A 16,794-nucleotide genomic window follows, 5' to 3' on the forward strand; every position below is an offset into this window, starting at 1 on the left:
CGCAGGAACAACTTTTCGTATTAGAATTGATTGAATAATGGAGAACGATGAACTCAGCATGGAGGTGGTGGAGCCGGAAGACGCCGAGAGCGATATGGAACCTGACAGCGGAAGCGAAGACGAGGATCCAAATAGCTTAACATCATCGAAGAATCAAAAAGAAGTTTATTTGCCGGGCAGAGCGCTAGATGAAAATGAAGAGTTGGTGTGTGATGAAAGTGCCTACGTTATGCTGCACCAAGCCTCCACTGGTGCTCCCTGCCTAAGTTTTGATATCGTGCCCGACGAGCTGGGATCGGGTAGGGAGCAGTATCCCCTGACGGCGTATATTGTGGCTGGAACACAAGCGGCGCGCACACACGTCAACAACCTAATTGTGATGAAAATGAGCAACTTGCACAAAACACAAAATGACGATGATGATGGCGATGATGACGAGGAGCTGGAGGACGACCAGGACGAAGGTGTAGACCGGGAAGAGCTAAAGAAGCCAGAGATGACATGTGCGCTGATTAAACATCAAGGCTGTGTGAATCGAGTGCGAGCCCGTCGCTTGGGTAACAGCGTATTTGCTGCCTCCTGGAGTGAGCTAGGCCGTGTAAATATATGGAATTTGTCAAAGCAACTGCAGGCAGTCGAAGAGGCTCCCCTGTTAAAGCAATACGAGCGTGAAACGGCAACAGAAGCCGTGCGGCCCGTGTACACATTTAGTGGCCATCAGCAGGAGGGCTTCGCCATTGATTGGAGCGCTTGCGCCGACGGCGTATTAGCTACGGGAGACTGCCGGCGAGATATACACGTGTGGAGCCCACTGGAGGATGGTTCATGGAAAGTCGATCAACGCCCTCTAATTGGCCATACAGAGTCTGTGGAAGATTTACAATGGAGTCCAAATGAACGCAGCGTTTTAGCATCGTGCTCCGTAGATAAGACGATACGCATTTGGGATTGTCGCGCGGCACCTCAAAAAGCTTGCATGTTGACGTGTGAAAATGCGCACGAGAGCGATATAAACGTAATCTCGTGGAATCACACCGAGCCCTTTATTGCCAGCGGTGGCGATGATGGCTTCTTGCACATTTGGGATTTGCGTCAGTTCCAAACTAAGAAACCCATCGCCACGTTTAAGCATCATACCGACCACGTGACCACAGTCGAATGGAATGCGAACGAAGCAACAGTCCTGGCCTCTGGCGGCGATGACGACCAAATCGTGCTGTGGGATCTGGCAGTGGAAAAAGATGCTGACCAGGCGCAAGCACCAGTAGAAAATGAAGACGAACTAAATAAATTGCCGCCACAGCTGCTGTTTATTCATCAGGGTCAAAAGGAGATAAAGGAGCTGCATTGGCATCCACAGCTTCCCGGTGTTCTGCTCTCCACAGCTCATAGCGGCTTCAACATTTTCCGCACAATAAGTGTGTGAGCACTTCTATACTTTCACACGATCCGACATAAAGATCATATAATAAGTAATCTGATGTACCATAAAATAAATAAATAGACATAACTAAATCTGCAGCGCTCGTTTTATTGTAGCTTCTCTTTATTGCACGAGCTTTTTCAGTCGGCATCCTCGTCCGCATCCATAAGCATCGTGATATTGATTAGATGACGCATGGTGGGTCTTCCGTGCGGGCAGTTCTGAAACGGAGCAGATTAGGGAAGCGTTTTATGCATGATGTACTGCTTATAGTGGCTACTTGTTGCTGCCGGAGCAGCGCTATATCTGGTAGGGCTTTATCAATGTTTGAATAACTGCTCTTGAACTAAAACGACTTTTGTTATCTCCATAATCTGGTTAACAAACGAAACTTAACTTTGGGGATGTCTGTCGCAGTACATGAATTACAGCCGTCGGCGCCAGGCTGTGGAAAATCATTAGCCAATATTTCTTAAAGGCTCGTTAACTTGTCTAAAAGATATAATGGCCTCAAAAACTCAAAATGCTACTCAGCTGGACTCACTTGAACTTGCGAAGGCACCTCTAATGGCACAAAGTGGAAAAACGGTAGGCACAAATATATTTTTTGTTTTCTTCAGAAACCTTACAGAAATCCATTCTTTTTCTTGATTCCCTCATAGCATCGGCCCCAATGGACTAAAGCGCTGACTTGGGCCAGCATTGGTTCTACGCTTGGAACTGCTGTACCAGCGGGTTACTGCACCGGTGTCGTGAATAGTCCAGCCGTAGTAAGTAGAATCGTAATCTAATATTACAAAATATTATCATTATCTGTGGATTTAACAAATCGATGATCGAAGTTAAATATTTTTTATAGATTAGAGCTCGCTATTGAGTTGGTAGACCTGGTAGATACATACATATGTATAGACGACAGCATAGCGAGACGAATCGATATGAATAGTATGTAAAGAGACAACACGGCACGTATACTTTCCTTATCTATACGCAGACCAATTTTATTCGAAACCATATAATCTAGCCTCCTTAGTTTATATAGCTGCCATAAGACTGATCGGTGCAAAAAATTACTTCTGCTAGAATGTCTGCTTGTTTACTAAGATATATGTATCTACCAACTTAGATTTTTATGAGTTTTTATAGAGCCGCAATATAAACTTACGAGCTCGTGCGGCCACGCTTAAGTTCAGCTGCCCAGAACTTACAGATTTAAATGATGGGAGAGAGTCTCCAAAGATAGCGTCTATCTCGTTTTCGATTTGCGTAGGCGTATTGCCCCTCAAAAACAAATAGTAACTGTAGGATATTCAACTTGTTTAAAAGCACTGATATCGACTTAGTCGATTGTTGAACGATAACTATTATTACGACATGGCTGAAATTTGGGCGCAAATCGTTAAAAGATGACTGATCATAGAACTGCAAAATAAAAGTAATCGAAGTTGACTGAATCGATGTTTGTGCATTTAGGATATTTTCTCAAAAATAAAATTAATTAACTGAACAAAATACAATTTTTGTAGTTCTGGGAGAAATCATATATAATCAGCGTCCCTCTAAAGTAATGACTTTATGCGATTAATCAAACAAATCAATAATTAAATGGCAATCATCGAATATTTCGATTTTTTGCCGCTCTACCTGATCAGTGATAACACACGAAAGTTTAGTTAGTGTAAGAGGTCGTATTTGTCGCCCGGCTAGAAATATGTAGGACTGGCGTCATAAATGACTCTTAGTACTAAAACCCTAGGATTAGTTATTTTAGTAGAACAACTGTGATAAAGAGCTGGACGGGTACCCTGCAAGAGTCAAGTTAACTCATTTTTAAGCTTTACATGCTGAATCTTCTATCGCTTCACAGCACATGCGCGCCTGGTGCAACGAGACTCTGATTAACCGCTATGACCTTCACCTGACCGACTCGGGCATGGAATTGATATGGTCGGCAATTGTGTCCATCTTTCTTGTGGGTGGAGCAGCCGGCTCCCTAACAGGTGCCTCAATTGCCAACAGATTTGGACGCCGCAGCAGCTTTTATATATGCGGCATGCTCATGTCCGGCGGTGCGGCTTGCTTTTTCTTTTGTCGTCTCCTGGGTTCTGTGGAGTTGCTTATTTTGGGCCGCTTGTTGGTGGGATTAGCAGCTGGGCTGACGACAACCTTCCTAGCCATGTATCATAGCGAGATGGCAGCACTGGAACAAAGAGGTGCCCTGGCACCACTCTGCGGCATGGGTCTGACGGTGGGCGTCGTGTTGGCACAAATCTTTAGTTTGCAAACGGTTTTTGGTGGTGCCGATCGTTGGCACATCGCTCTCAGCTTCTATGCGGTTTTCGTTATTATTTCCTTTGCACCCTATAGATGCTACCCAGATAGCCCCAAATGGTTATACATTGTGAAGGGGAAGCAGGAGGAAGCCAAAGCGCAGCTGGAAATACTTCGTGGCTATTCAGCAGACACTGAAGAATTAAAAACCGAGTTGGCCAACATGGAAGAGGAAGCCACAGCCAAGAGTTCGACAAGCGGTTTTAGCGAGGTACTACGAAACCCCCGTCTCCGTCTCCCTCTGGTTCTTGTGTGCGCCTACCCAGGTGGTCAGCAGCTGTCGGGCATAAATGCGGTCAGTGGAATGCAATCTGAAGTATTGATCACAAACTTATCATACTCTACAGATCTTCTATTACTCAGTGTCGATCTTTTTGAAAGCTGGTCTCTCCCAGAGAGCAGCGGAGTGGGTAAACTTGGGTGCGGGATCCGTAAACTTGGCGGGCGCACTGTTCGGTCCACTACTAATGGCACGTATAAATCGCCGTCCACTGATGCTGTTTTCAAGCTTCTTCTCTATGGTATTCCTGTTTCTCTTTGCTATGATGCTTTACTATATTGTAAGTAATTCTTGGTGGAAAAACACTCAGTTTCTGACTCGTGCTTTTCTCTCATAAGGAGTCCTACAGATGGTTCGCCATGGGCTGCGTCGCCTGCATCTTTCTTTACATATTCGTCTTTCAACTCGGCCTCGGTCCAATTCCATTTTTCATTGGATCAGGTTAGTAATTGCTTATTCTTTTTAACATTTTCACCATACTTTTTATTTTGCTTCACTCTGCAGAACTCTTTGAAGTAGCACCACGTCCAGTGGCTATGGCCTTGGGAAGTGTTTCCTCCTGGAGCTGCAATTTCATTATCGGCATGACCTTTCCCAGTTTACAAAATGCTTGGGGCGCTCTGGTATTTCTACCGTGCTCGTTCGTTTGTCTGCTGATTTTCTGCCTCACAAAACGCTACTTGCCGGAGACGCGCGGTCGCGATTCATCTGCCGTAGCCCCTTTGATGGCCGACGGTTTTAAATCTAAAGTGCATTAGATATAAGATGGTGCCTTGATTTATAGTACCACCATAAGTTGGAAATAAATAAAATACCAGGTAGCCTAATCCCCTAATCAGATAAACGCCATAAATTTGGAAAGGAGGCTTCTTATTAAATACAGCAGAATGTCTGAGTGAAATGGCAGTTAAGATTCTGCCGGTGGTACACGAGGAGCCAAATATGTCCGGCATTAAGAGTTACGAATTTGAAACCGAGTGTTCTTTGGGGGAGTCCAAGCAGCCAAAGTCTAAGGTACACCGATGAGGTCTTTAGATTCATCCTTGTTATCTCTATCTAATAACATTATCTGCGCAGTGGACAAGGCTGCTGGTGTGCACCACTTTAGGCAGCACTTTTGGAGCTGCTGTTCCTGGCGGATACTGTGTGGGTATCATCAATAGTCCGGCTGTGGTGAGGTTCGCAACTCGTCCGCAGCTACATTTTCCTAACCGTATCCAATCCCAAAGCATATGCGAGCCTGGGTGCATGACACGCTTGGCAAAAACTATGGACTTCTCTTATCAACAACTGCTTTGGACACCTTCTGGGCACTGATAGTTTCCATCTACTTGATTGGTGGTGTGCTTGGATCAGCTGCGGCTGGCTGGGCCGCCAATCGTTTTGGCCGCCGTGGCTGTTTTCTGCTGAGCGGTTTGCTGCTCCTAATAGGCGCCGCTTGCTTTCTCTGCTGTCGTTGGATGCACTCGGTCGAGTTGCTGCTGCTCGGCCGCGTTATAGTCGGTCTCGGCTCTGGTCTGATTACCACCAGTCTGCCCATGTATCACAGCGAAATAGCATCCATTTCACAGCGCGGTACTTTGGGTGTTGGATGTGCGCTGGGCTTCTCCATTGGACTGGTATTTGCTCAGATCTTCAGCTTGCAATCGGTATTCGGCGGGGAAGATCATTGGCACATTGCTCTCTGCTTCTATGTAATATTTATGACTGTTTGCTACGCACCCTACCGCTTCTACGCCGAAAGCCCCAAGTGGCTATTCATTGTCAAGCATCGAAGGGAAGAGGCTCGGCTGATGCTGCAGCGTTTACGTGGGAATGTAAATCCTGCTGTTATAGATGAGGAGATGGCAGCGATGGAGCTAGAGACCCAATCGAAGTGCTCCACCCGCCGCTTGGGGGAAATATTACGAGATCCACGAATGCTTCTGCCGCTTGTTCTGCTGTTTGCCTATCAAGGTGGTCAGCAGTTGTCGGGCGTAAATGCAGTCAGTAAAGGACATAGTGCTATAAATTCAAACGTCTAGAATGTATGTTGCACTCCACAGATTTTTTACTACTCCGTATTGATTTTTCGAAACAGCGGTCTTTCCGCAAGTGCCGCCGAGTGGATGAACCTATGTGCTGGGAATGTAAACCTGCTAACCGCCCTTATGAGTCCACTCTTTATGGCAAAGTTCAATCGACGCATACTAATGCAACTTTCTACATTTTTCTGTGCGGTATTCCTCTTTGCTTTTGCCTGGATGGTAGAATACAGCGTAAGTAATTGAGTTAACTATCAACTGCGAGCGGAGATATAAACGATCTTTGTAGGCACAGGTACCATGGTTCTCAATAACATGCATGGCTTCCATTTTTCTGTATCTGATCGCTTTTCAATTGGCTTTGGGGCCCATGCCGTCGTTCATTGGTGCAGGTTAGTTATGGCAACTATAATTTGGTATTTTCTCCTATTATATTCAAATTTCTTCTAATACATGTACTCAATTTTAACTATTTATTATATTATCTTCTATTTCTTATATTCCACCACCTACTATAGAGCTTTTTGAGGTATCATCGCGATCGGTGGCTCTATCACTTGGCAACCAGATTGGTTGGGCATGCAATTTCATCGTGGGCATGATTTTTCCAGCTCTACACACAGCTTGGGGCTCATGGGTATTTTTGCTTTTTTCGATGTTCAGCGCACTCTTGTTTCTACTGACGAAATTTTATCTACCCGAGACTCGAGGACGTGAAATATCATATGTAGCCAAGCTGGTTTCTCGCGGTTTTCGAAGCAATGTACATCAATAAAGAATTAAAACTAAAACTTACCCATGGCTGTTCGATTTCTCCCATATGGTTAATAAGTGTTCGCATTGTTGCTTTGTTCAATGGCTTGCCTATCATTACAGATTTACGACAGGCTCGCGATGCGAACATGGCGCGTACCCGGGAAGGTCGACAGACGGTGCCTTCTGGTGCGTCTTGTAACATAAAAATTAACTCATCGATGTCCTCCTTGCCGAACTCCCAATTTTTGCTGTAAGGCTTACCCAATAATCGAACTTTCTTGGTGCTTGGTGCTGAAAAGAAGCGCATGAAAACGTAATTAAATTCCCTCAGACACCAACTATACTTACCATCTGGATTAATCTCAAATTTGAATCCATTCTTTTCGAACACTGATAGATGATCGAGAAGCACCATTTCGTTCACAGTCGTCAGCTCGAGTGTTTGAGGCACTGTTAGACGCTGGTATTGAAGTTCTGTAGTCTGTTGAAGTGTCTCAAAATTATATTTCTCATCTGTGGCATGTTGGTCTACAATAAACAAGTCATCGTCTAGCTTAACTATGATGAACCCTAAATTAAACTGTCCTATAATGTCCATCCGATTGAAGTCTTCTTTGCCAATTTCCTTTTGCAATTCAGCCTCAGCTTTCTGATTTTGGTTAGGATTTATATCGCTTTTAAATCTTAAGCGCTCCAGCTTGGCTCGTTGCTTTTGTTCGCCTATCTGACGCTCCTCGGCCTTTAACTTGAGTGCGATTTCTTCTATTGTGGTTCGAAGTTCGCCACATGTATAGGTGGAGTGTTGATCATCTGCCTGAGGATCGTCGAATTCAATGCGCGTTGCCAATTCTATTTCGCCTTCGCTAGAATCGTCCTGAGTGGTAGGCAATACCGACTCCTGGCGCAAGCCCAAGGTAGTCTGTTCCGCTTCTTCTTTGGGTTTCTTTTCTATAAAACTAAGGAGTGGTTTAGCTGGCGTGCTGACCTTGCAATCAATGCGAGTAGCTTCCACCTTAATTGGTGTGGCCTTCTGTGTCAATTCGTCATAGGCTATGGAAAAATAATTTTATTAATACTGATCTATGGTTCCTAATGTGTGCGTTATTTACCCAACGAACCCGTTTTGAGCTCCACAACATTTGGTATGCTTTTATTTGGACTCTGTTCTTTTTTTGCTGGCGCGGATGCTGTGTCCATATCTGATGAGCCGTCAGATTGGTAGCTAAGCTCTTTTGATGGCTCTTCTTGCGATAGAAATGCCTGAATTTTTTGAATCTTTAAGGTACGTGCAGCGAGTTCGTCGTTGCAGCGTCGCTTTACAGACACTGGCGGCGCGACTCCTTTAGTGTCACCCGTACGACGCCATTGGGTGAGAACATCCATGAAACGCTGGGATGAGGACACGGGTACGTCGCTATCCTCACTTAAAGAATTTGCACCGTTTTCCATCTCAGTTTTTGTTGGAGCAACAGCTAATGAAGCGTCCTTAGGCTTGATGTCCAACATGCTAACAATCGTTGAGTTTTGTAATGTGAATGTAGACGGAGTGTTGCCAAATGTGTTGAGTAGAGCCTTCTTCAGTGCCAGCAGCAGGATTTTCTCATTATTTAGAAGCAACTGACGTTTATCCGGCGTTAGGTTCACGTCGACATCCTTGCGAGCTGTTAAAATGTTCAGATACACAAATGGCTGCTGCTGACCATTAAACCGATGGTAGACATCATTCAGAACTTTGGATACCTGATGGCACAAAAAATAAAATGGTTAAAATATATTATGTTTTGCATTGCTGGTTTTAATTACATTCTTTAAGTCACAGGGCCTTGAGTTGACGTAATAGAACTGACGATCTTTGGAAGATCTACCAGCACCATGTCGGCAACTGGATATATACCCTTCAAGCTGGAAGTCATCTTGATTGAGACGTTCTACATCTTCAGAGCTAAACTGCGTGCTGTCAGCCGCATTGTCAGATTGCAGCTCAGCGCGCAAGGACTCCTCACTAAGTTGGCCACCTTCCAAAGGCGATTTAAGTGGCACAATGTCCGCCACTTGACGCGTACCAAATACCGCGGATATGTTGGCCAACACATCTTGAGACCCGTGCGTCTGCAGCACCACAGTTTTGACGCCTTTAGTTGATTGATTGCTACAAATAATGCGCACACCCTTGGAGACCATGCAGTATGCCTGAAGAATGTGGCACATTTTGGTGAATTCTTTCTTGATGTTGCGACTAAAATCCCGTCGTCGTACCGGCAGCGTCGCGAAAAGGTTTGACAGAGTCACTGTAGTTCCAACACCGCGGGCGCATGGCGCACGTTTCTTAATCATGCCCTCATGGTCGAGCTCCACTCTTATGGCTAAAAGCAATTTAACACACATATAAATATAAAATAGATTTAAAAGGATGCTAATCTCATTAGACTTACCTACGTCGGCTGAGCTGTGGCGCGTTTGTATGGCCATATCGGATAAGGCACAAAGCGAAGATAAAGCCTCACCACGAAATCCAAACGTCTCCACGCCAAGCAAGTCATCGAACTCCCGTATTTTAGAAGTATGGTATTTTGCGGCTGCACAATACAATTTTACAGATTCCGCCTAATTGGCTTCTAAAATATGCGAGACTTACTCATGCCCTCCAGATTGCTCTCGGCTACGCCGCTGCCATTGTCGCTAACCTCGAAGCCCTCTAGTCCCTGATCCCGCAGTTTTACCTCGACTAAGGTGGCGCCCGCATCGATGGCATTCTCTACCAGCTCCTTAACGGCCACTGCTAGGCTAAGAACAACCTGTTGGCCGGAAAAAAAACATTTTATAGCTTTGGTTTTGCATTTATTTGACATCATGTGTACATACTTGACCAGAGCATATTTTGTGCACTGTGTCCTTTGCGATGGCCTTGATTTGGCTTGATGGAGCTGTTGTGGGCACTGGCACGTTTACCTCATCCTCAATCTCTGTCATTTTGAAACAAAATTCTTTCGCATACCCGCGAAATTCGCTTTAGTAGGTGCAGTGTTGCCCCAGCACCAATTTTAAAAAAGTGTTGCCCCGCTACGAGTACTATGAATAATTTAAACGTTTACTACCAAACTGCATTAAGCCGCTTCATCACTTCATTTAAGCATTAAACTATCATAATGTTTATTTCTTTGTATACTTGTACCTGCTTTAAGTTTACCCAACTATTAAAAATCGAATAAATATAACAATCTTTACGATTTTTCATAACATATAATGTTACGAAACATTTTTTTAATATGACGGCTATTTAAAAATAAATTAGCGTATAGAATTTAAACACATAAAATAAGTCTACTTTATTTGTCGAGAATGTAGGTCATAAAAAAATTTTATTAATAAATCTGCATAAGATATGTCATAGAATTTTTCAAATTATATTATGTCTTTTCCAAAACTCACACACCTGTAAAAGATTTTCGGAAATATGCACAATTTGAAAAAATTATATACATGTAGTATGCCCTGTAGTATGTTTTCTAAACAATTTTGTGGAAAACGCGTAGGAAAGCTATTGTACGGCGCCTGCCCTAGATCAGCGGCGATTCGTAATTATGTGGAAGCAGTACCTTTAAGTGCTGAGATGTTTGAGAGCTCAAATACGGATGCTGCCGCAGTACCTGTCATCATAATGCATGGAATATTTGGCTCGAAACAAAACTGGCGGAGTATCTGTAGATCCCTGACTAATAAAACTAAGCGACGCATCTATGCGGTGGATGCGCGGAATCATGGCGATAGTCCTCATACCGCAATTCACAGTTCGGAGGGCATGTCCGCCGATGTGCTGGCTTATATGAAGTCCATTTACTCGCAGAAGGCTTGCCTGATTGGTCACAGCATGGGTGGCCGAACCATGATGTATTTCGCCTTGACTAATCCGCAACTAACGGAGCGCCTGATAGCCGTGGATATATCTCCTATTTCTATTCCCCGCACATTCGCTGGCATGAATAAAGTGTTTACTGCAATGCTGAAAATCTCCGTGCCGCCCAACTTAAGCCTGGGCGAGGGTCGCAAACTGGTCATGAATCAAATGAAAGAGGCCACAGCTTATCCGGATATGGTTGACTTCATAATGCCAAATCTTCGGAAGAAACCCGACACAGGCGAGTTTTACTGGGCCTGCAATGTCCATGCTTTGCGCGATAGTTTACCCAACTTTGAAAAATTCAAATCTTTAATATCGACTCTGCCACCATATAGTGGGCCCACTATTTTCATTTGTGGCAAGAATTCCGTGTTCGTCTCTGACGACCATTGGCCGCAGATACTCAAGCACTTTCCCAATGCAGAGATTCAATGGCTCGATGCTGGCCACATGGTGCACTTTGAGCAGACGGAACTTTTCGTCAGAGCTGTGGCCGACTTTCTGAATAAATAATATAAAATGTTCAAATTGTACCAATCAAAAAATAAAGGGAGATACATCTAATTCTTTTTTTACACGGTAGATTAGTTCCAGAAAAAGTCGTGTAAAAAAGACATTGATCACGTGTTATTTTAAATCGTGCTAAATGGAATAATATCGTGTAATATATCACATTTTTATACCCTGTACCCAAAGGGTGAAAGGGTATACTAGTTTTGTAGTAACAGACAGAAGGAGGCGTGGCAGAGCCCTGAAAGTATATATATTCTTGATCAGGATGACAAGCCGAGTCGATATAACCATGTCCATGTCTGATATAGCCACGTCCATGTAATTTTGTTCTTGTTCATACTTATTCACGAAATTAAGGTAGATTTTTTGTCATTTAACGACCATTTTCATTTACAATGTTTTTGAATTTTTTGTTTTAATTTAACTATTAAAGGCTTAGCATTTTATTAGCATCAATTTGTTTATACATAATTGAACCATAACTTTGTAAAGCTCGACTAACGTGTATGAAACTTATTTCCTTGTCTATCTATAATATTATTTTCCAACACTTTAGCATGTTCAAGATCTGCAAATCAACCATATATCGTTAGCTAACCGTATGACAGTTCTTGGAATTGTTTTTCTACACAAATTGATTTCCGGTGATGTTGATTTCTTTGTCAATTTAGGTCAAACTTTTTGCCACTTCTGCTCAACACACGCACTACTGATTACAGCACTAGTGTACAATCCACTGATCACGGATTGGCTACTCAGCCTTGCTTCCTTCCCCCACGTGTCGATGGTTCTCCGTTTTCTTGATATTTCCTGGTGAATCCCCGATTGCATATAATTGTGATTTCTCTTTCATGTACTATAATTAAATAAATAAATCCTACTCTGAAAATGTTTTTATAGTACATACGTACACTTTTGTCAAAGAAGAAATATGATTTTTCGCTTATACAAGTATCTTTGTAAGGCCACATCTTAAGTTTATGATTTTTCCTTTTCTTTCATAAAACTGCATTAGTTTTTAAATAAATACATTTGGTTCTGTCAGAAAGCAAAATATTGGGTCGTATGTAGACTTTTGGCGCCCACTGTATATGTATGTGACCAAGTTTAAACTGCACAAGATTTAGATTCAGCTAAGTTTCCAGCAATAAACATTTATTATTTGAACAAAACACAACTTGAACAATGAAGTTACAATAATATAATAATATGATCCTATAAATTAAGCTAAATGATACAATGGTGTATGAGATAATGTCAGATATAAATGTGATGGAGTTAATTTGAATGAAACCAATGGTCAAAAGTATTGAGGTCAATGTAAATATAGTATGACAATAAAAATAGATAGGGCTCTGAATAGGCGTGTACTTAAACTAATAGCTGGATGTAGCCACAGGGTCCATTAATGTGTGCTTTGCGTGTGATATCCGTTTGGTGCTTCAGTTATTTGCTCCTCTCGTTCGCTAGTCCCTCAAGCTTCTCAATGATCCTGTTCATGTCCAGGTCCTTGGCGATCTTCAGATACATGGTTTTGCGAACCTCATGGAATGTAACCCATACGGACATTTCTTTGGCGAGCAATTTCAGATGGGTCTCAATTTCCTGTGGGGTAAGGCTAGTGCGAAAGCTGTTTTGGATCTTCTTAATGACGATCTCCAGCGTGAGTACGCTCTTGCGTTCCGTAACGAAGACGTTCCGTAAATGACGTGCTAGTTCAGGCAGGCGAGAGTATTTGGTAGCTTCCTGGTCCTGCGATGGCCTGCGTGTCATTGCGTCTAATGCTTTGGCCGCTTGTTTGGCCCGAATTTTCTCTATAAGACTTTTTGGCAGACCCTTTAGGAGATTGGATGTCCCATCTGCGATTGCAGCATTGATTGGTGTGGTGGTTTCAGTCGGCGCTGGGACGGGTGTGTCCTTCTTGGAAGTAGTTGCTGGTTCCATTGTGGCTTCCCCACTAGCAGGCGTTTGCTCTGCATTGGATTCCACTCTAGATGGGGTTGCTTGACTGGCCGATTTCTCCGCACAGTCTCGATCGGCTTCCAGCTTGGCCTCGTAGCGTTGCATGGCGCGCTCCATTGGAGTGGCACAGTTGAAGAGATTGCGTGCGGTTGAAAGTATGTCGCGTGCAGAAGAATATTTTTCCACATTTGGAGGTTGTGGCAGTGCGCCACGCTCCACCTCAGGGCAGCTCTCCAGGTCGAAGTCCGGATGCCAACGCGTCACTTTATGCTTGTCAATAGAGAGAGGTGGGTCCAGAGAACGGATGAACTTATCGTGCGTGTCCTTAACACGCTCCATCAACAGGCTCTGAAAGCGTTGCATGCGCGCAGTCATGATGTGTGGGTTCATTGACGTCGACTGGGCCGACGCGAGCACATCGTCCTCATTGATTTTCTTCAGGCGTTGTTGTTCCGGCAGCTGCTCCACGTTCGGGCTAATGACCAACTGGAAATAGTCGGCCTTTGACACAGACCCATAATTCCGCATCTTCATCTGTGAGAATATGAAGGCGTCCGGATAGATGTGTTTGATTTGCGCCAAATGTGTTTCCGTGAAATTCTTTCGTAGCATGCGTTGTACTGCCGGTTTAAGTTTCTTGAACGTAATGCATTCCTTACGATTGTGAAACATTGCAACCACCGAGTCCACGCCCTTGAAAATTTCAATGAGGTGACGGTACTTGTAGGGCAAAGGCAATTGGCCAGCTTTGCTCGTTTCGGCCAGGCTCATGAAACGCTGGTAGGCCGGTTGCATAACCAACTTAACCGGAGATCCATTCTTGGCCGGACTGAAATGTAAGCGCTTAGATACGTCCGTATGACGAGGCGACATAAGCTCATGTTTGTCCGGTGTGGGTGGAGGTAGTTTTGTCGGTGTTTTGAAGGTCTTTGAAGGGCTGCAAGTGGAAATGGTAGATAATAAGAAAAGTTGTCTCTATTTCCTAATATTTTTAATCATAAGACTGCAAACTTTTTTGGCTAAATATGTGTTCAACACATCCACAAAAGAACTCTGCATAAATACAGTGTTAAAGGGGGTTTGATACCTTCACAAACTTCCCAATTAGTAATTATTTCCGGAACTTGTTTTTAAAGTGACATTTTCTGCTCAAAGTTTATGAATCGGAATGGGCCTAAATCTATTCGAACTTCTGACCTATGTTATTTTGTAAGCAGATACAATGAGTGTCTTGAGCTAAAGAAGTGGCAGTAAATATAAAAAAATTCGTTCCAATTTTCATATAAATCACACAAGAAAAAGTATATCGTTGCATTGAAATGTTTAAAGGACTTCTGAGATCGATAAGGTGCGGCAGAATAGAACATGTAAATATTTACGTCGAACTCCAAGTGGTTAATTAGGCTATACAGCATATCAAAAAAAAAATCAATAATAATATAAAACTATTTACAAAAGGGCATATTAGGATTGTGCAACGGCAGAGGTTTTTTTTGGGTGTAGGGTGTTTATCTGTCGGGCTTGCTTGGCTGTTACATTCTCTCTTGAGCTTGTTTGTTTTTTGTTTGATAAGTATCCATAAATCTCATGTGCATGCATAACTCTTATCTCAGCTATCCACCCCAGGAATAAAAAGTCCGTTACAAAATATCGTCAGTTGACTTTCTACCTGAGTTGGAAAACCATACACATTCCCATAGTCAGCCTGTGGCCAGCAACGATCGTTGGTAAGGATAAACAAAGAGAAAGAAACCAACCCCCGTTTCAAGGGAAAAATACAACCATAGCGACGCCGAAGGGTACACACACACACACACAAGCATAAGCAGACATTATGCAGACCAACAACATGTTAAGGGCATCTGGGAAATTGTCCGAAATACAAATTCAAGTACATCCAATACACATACATATGTACGAATGTATGTGCATACATATGCATGTGTGTAGTGGCCGCGTGTGTGACGTTCTCATAGACAACGTCACGATGAAATAACGGCAGTTAAAGCATTTTGGTGCGATCCAAGAAATGCAATCTCAGCATTAAGGGGCTTGAATAACAGACAACTGTGCAATGCTTCCACTTTATACATATGTACATATACCGAAGCATTCACACAGACCAAGACATTCCCAACAAGACGACCTCGATAGCAGTTGAAGAAAAAGAACTTTTTCGATGGTAATGATGTTACCCGGTTTTTTTCTCTACGAATGTTTTGTTTATGCCAATTCTAGGCCAACCCAAAAAGCGAACCGTAAAAATTATTGTGGAAGGCAATTAGGTATGTATGAGTGCTTCTCACCTTGCCAATACCTCCAGCTCAATGGTGTCGAACTCCTTGAGCTGCACTGTCGGCGCCTTGGCTGGCGATGGTCCGGCCTCACGCAGCTTTCGATTGCGCTCCTCCTGAGCCTTGCGCGTCTGCTCCAGCTGCTGTATGCGCGCCAAGGATGCCTTAAGTTCCTGCAGCTTGGCGCTGCGGCTAACCTTTGCCTTCACCTCATCGAAAGTGAGTTCCTTTTTGACTAGACGCTTCAGTTCGCCATGTTTGATGGGTGAAACGTCCTTGATAATTTGTTTAGTTGGTGTGCGCATGCCGCGCTGCACATTTGTGGCATTCTGCTTAGAGGCAAATGTAGTGTTGATTCTCGGTGTATGCTCATTTATCTCCTGCGCCTTGGGACCTTCCTCACTAGGTGGTGGCTTCCGAGGCGATAGTGATGCCTTCCTAACGAACTGTACAAGTTTTTGTTGCTTGGTTTGCTTTTCTACTTGTGGTGACGGCTCCACACCAATTAGTTTAACACTGCGTCCTGATCGGGTGCGCATACCCGTCACCTCTGCGGGTTCCGCAAGACGCTGTAAGCAAAGGCACATTTTTTAATCAGCAAACACTCAAAATAAAATTCGCAACATTTCGTTGCAAGCCTCTCCTACACAAACATACATACATATGTATGTACATATGTACGTATGCTTGTAGATATTTAAAAAAACACAGAAGAACTTGGCATTTATATACACATAAGCACTCATTACAATTCTTTAGTACACTTACCCTAGTCTTAATTGAGACTGCATCGTCCACTGCAGCACGTTTGCGATTGCTGAAGAATGCAGCTACTGATGGCTGAGCCATTTTATTTGTTGCAAGTGCAATAGTTATAGCTCTTTGGCAGAGAATTTTACTCCAATTGTTAAGAAATATTCATAAACTTTTTATATTCTAGTATCAATGTACGCGACGTGCCAACGCACTGCTCAAATTACTACTGCCACGATATTTTTCCCTCCAAAATGATCTGCAACCCCGAAGACGCGCCAATCATTTTCGCGCCTTTACTACTTGTGTTGCACTATGAAAAACAGCTGAGTGTGTGGTGTGATGTGCGTTATTCAACACTGATGTGATGCAGCGTTGCTTTTTGCGGAGTAGATTTTACAACTTGCGGATTTACGTGTGCGCGTAATTCTACCGATTTAAGCTGCATTGCAATGGGTTTTGCGACCCTAGCGGCTCGCAGTATCGCTGGAAGTTCATATTAAACCATTACAAACTATGTAAGTTGCAATCGGAAAGCGTCACTAGCTTTTTTACGCGGC

At 43.4% G+C, this 16,794-nt stretch overlaps 6 protein-coding genes across 6 annotated transcripts; 4 read left to right on the forward strand and 2 right to left on the reverse strand.

Moving 5' to 3' along the window:
- Nucleotides 1-2: 2 nt before the first annotated feature.
- On the forward strand, nt 3-1,515 carry LOC115620016 (glutamate-rich WD repeat-containing protein 1). The gene has a single exon (XM_030513121.1). It carries the CDS (start codon nt 38-40, stop codon nt 1,424-1,426), a length of 1,389 nt encoding a protein of 462 aa, XP_030368981.1. The 5' UTR covers nt 3-37; the 3' UTR covers nt 1,427-1,515.
- LOC115619996 (mismatch repair endonuclease PMS2) lies at nt 1,512-9,893 on the reverse strand. Its single transcript, XM_030513083.1, has 8 exons — nt 9,677-9,893; nt 9,450-9,609; nt 9,247-9,390; nt 8,618-9,177; nt 7,924-8,554; nt 7,163-7,864; nt 6,855-7,105; nt 1,512-1,644 (listed from the first exon to the last, which is right to left on the reverse strand). The coding sequence occupies exons 1-8, from the start codon at nt 9,782-9,784 to the stop codon at nt 1,564-1,566; spliced, it is 2,637 nt and encodes an 878-aa protein (XP_030368943.1). The 5' UTR covers nt 9,785-9,893; the 3' UTR covers nt 1,512-1,563.
- LOC115620007 (solute carrier family 2, facilitated glucose transporter member 1-like) lies at nt 1,839-4,869 on the forward strand. The gene is made up of 6 exons (XM_030513109.1): nt 1,839-2,011; nt 2,086-2,193; nt 3,291-4,049; nt 4,102-4,314; nt 4,373-4,475; nt 4,539-4,869. Exons 1-6 carry the CDS (start codon nt 1,928-1,930, stop codon nt 4,790-4,792), a joined length of 1,521 nt encoding a protein of 506 aa, XP_030368969.1. The 5' UTR covers nt 1,839-1,927; the 3' UTR covers nt 4,793-4,869.
- On the forward strand, nt 4,920-6,853 carry LOC115620002 (solute carrier family 2, facilitated glucose transporter member 3-like). The gene is made up of 6 exons (XM_030513095.1): nt 4,920-5,048; nt 5,112-5,207; nt 5,264-6,019; nt 6,080-6,292; nt 6,348-6,450; nt 6,577-6,853. The coding sequence occupies exons 1-6, from the start codon at nt 4,935-4,937 to the stop codon at nt 6,831-6,833; spliced, it is 1,539 nt and encodes a 512-aa protein (XP_030368955.1). The 5' UTR covers nt 4,920-4,934; the 3' UTR covers nt 6,834-6,853.
- Nucleotides 9,894-10,424: 531 nt separating the features above from the next.
- LOC115629330 (protein ABHD11-like) lies at nt 10,425-11,225 on the forward strand. The gene has a single exon (XM_030525814.1). It carries the CDS (start codon nt 10,425-10,427, stop codon nt 11,223-11,225), a length of 801 nt encoding a protein of 266 aa, XP_030381674.1.
- A 1,134-nt stretch (nt 11,226-12,359) lies between these two features.
- On the reverse strand, nt 12,360-16,719 carry LOC115634227 (DNA replication factor Cdt1). The gene is made up of 3 exons (XM_030531818.1): nt 16,250-16,719; nt 15,494-16,050; nt 12,360-14,124 (listed from the first exon to the last, which is right to left on the reverse strand). The coding sequence occupies exons 1-3, from the start codon at nt 16,328-16,330 to the stop codon at nt 12,672-12,674; spliced, it is 2,091 nt and encodes a 696-aa protein (XP_030387678.1). The 5' UTR covers nt 16,331-16,719; the 3' UTR covers nt 12,360-12,671.
- Between the last annotated feature and the right edge of the window lie 75 nt (nt 16,720-16,794).

This window comes from Scaptodrosophila lebanonensis, unplaced genomic scaffold (assembly GCF_003285725.1).
Source record: "Scaptodrosophila lebanonensis strain 11010-0011.00,11010-0021.00 unplaced genomic scaffold, SlebRS2 tig00000001-arrow-pilon, whole genome shotgun sequence".
NCBI classification, from domain to species: Eukaryota; Metazoa; Arthropoda; class Insecta; order Diptera; family Drosophilidae; genus Scaptodrosophila; species Scaptodrosophila lebanonensis.

Excerpts from the sequence above, each read along its gene's own strand:
- LOC115619996 (XM_030513083.1), bottom strand. The coding sequence starts at position 9,784 with ATGACAGAGATTGAGGATGAGGTAAACGTGCCAGTGCCCACAACAGCT. Across the intron at positions 9,610-9,676 it reads ACAAAATATGCTCTGGTCAA|GTTGTTCTTAGCCTAGCAGT; the intron begins GTATGTACACAT and ends TCCGGCCAACAG. Across the intron at positions 9,391-9,449 it reads GAGCAATCTGGAGGGCATGA|CCGCAAAATACCATACTTCT; the intron begins GTAAGTCTCGCA and ends TGTATTGTGCAG.
- LOC115629330 (XM_030525814.1), top strand. The coding sequence starts at position 10,425 with ATGTTTGAGAGCTCAAATACGGATGCTGCCGCAGTACCTGTCATCATA.
- LOC115634227 (XM_030531818.1), bottom strand. The coding sequence starts at position 16,330 with ATGGCTCAGCCATCAGTAGCTGCATTCTTCAGCAATCGCAAACGTGCT. Across the intron at positions 16,051-16,249 it reads CAGTCTCAATTAAGACTAGG|CGTCTTGCGGAACCCGCAGA; the intron begins GTAAGTGTACTA and ends CTTTGCTTACAG. Across the intron at positions 14,125-15,493 it reads GAGCTGGAGGTATTGGCAAG|CCCTTCAAAGACCTTCAAAA; the intron begins GTGAGAAGCACT and ends TTCCACTTGCAG.
- LOC115620007 (XM_030513109.1), top strand. The coding sequence starts at position 1,928 with ATGGCCTCAAAAACTCAAAATGCTACTCAGCTGGACTCACTTGAACTT. Across the intron at positions 2,194-3,290 it reads TCGTGAATAGTCCAGCCGTA|CACATGCGCGCCTGGTGCAA; the intron begins GTAAGTAGAATC and ends ATCGCTTCACAG. Across the intron at positions 4,476-4,538 it reads TCCATTTTTCATTGGATCAG|AACTCTTTGAAGTAGCACCA; the intron begins GTTAGTAATTGC and ends TTCACTCTGCAG.
- LOC115620016 (XM_030513121.1), top strand. The coding sequence starts at position 38 with ATGGAGAACGATGAACTCAGCATGGAGGTGGTGGAGCCGGAAGACGCC.
- LOC115620002 (XM_030513095.1), top strand. The coding sequence starts at position 4,935 with ATGGCAGTTAAGATTCTGCCGGTGGTACACGAGGAGCCAAATATGTCC. Across the intron at positions 5,049-5,111 it reads CCAAGCAGCCAAAGTCTAAG|TGGACAAGGCTGCTGGTGTG; the intron begins GTACACCGATGA and ends TTATCTGCGCAG. Across the intron at positions 6,020-6,079 it reads AGTTGTCGGGCGTAAATGCA|ATTTTTTACTACTCCGTATT; the intron begins GTCAGTAAAGGA and ends TGCACTCCACAG.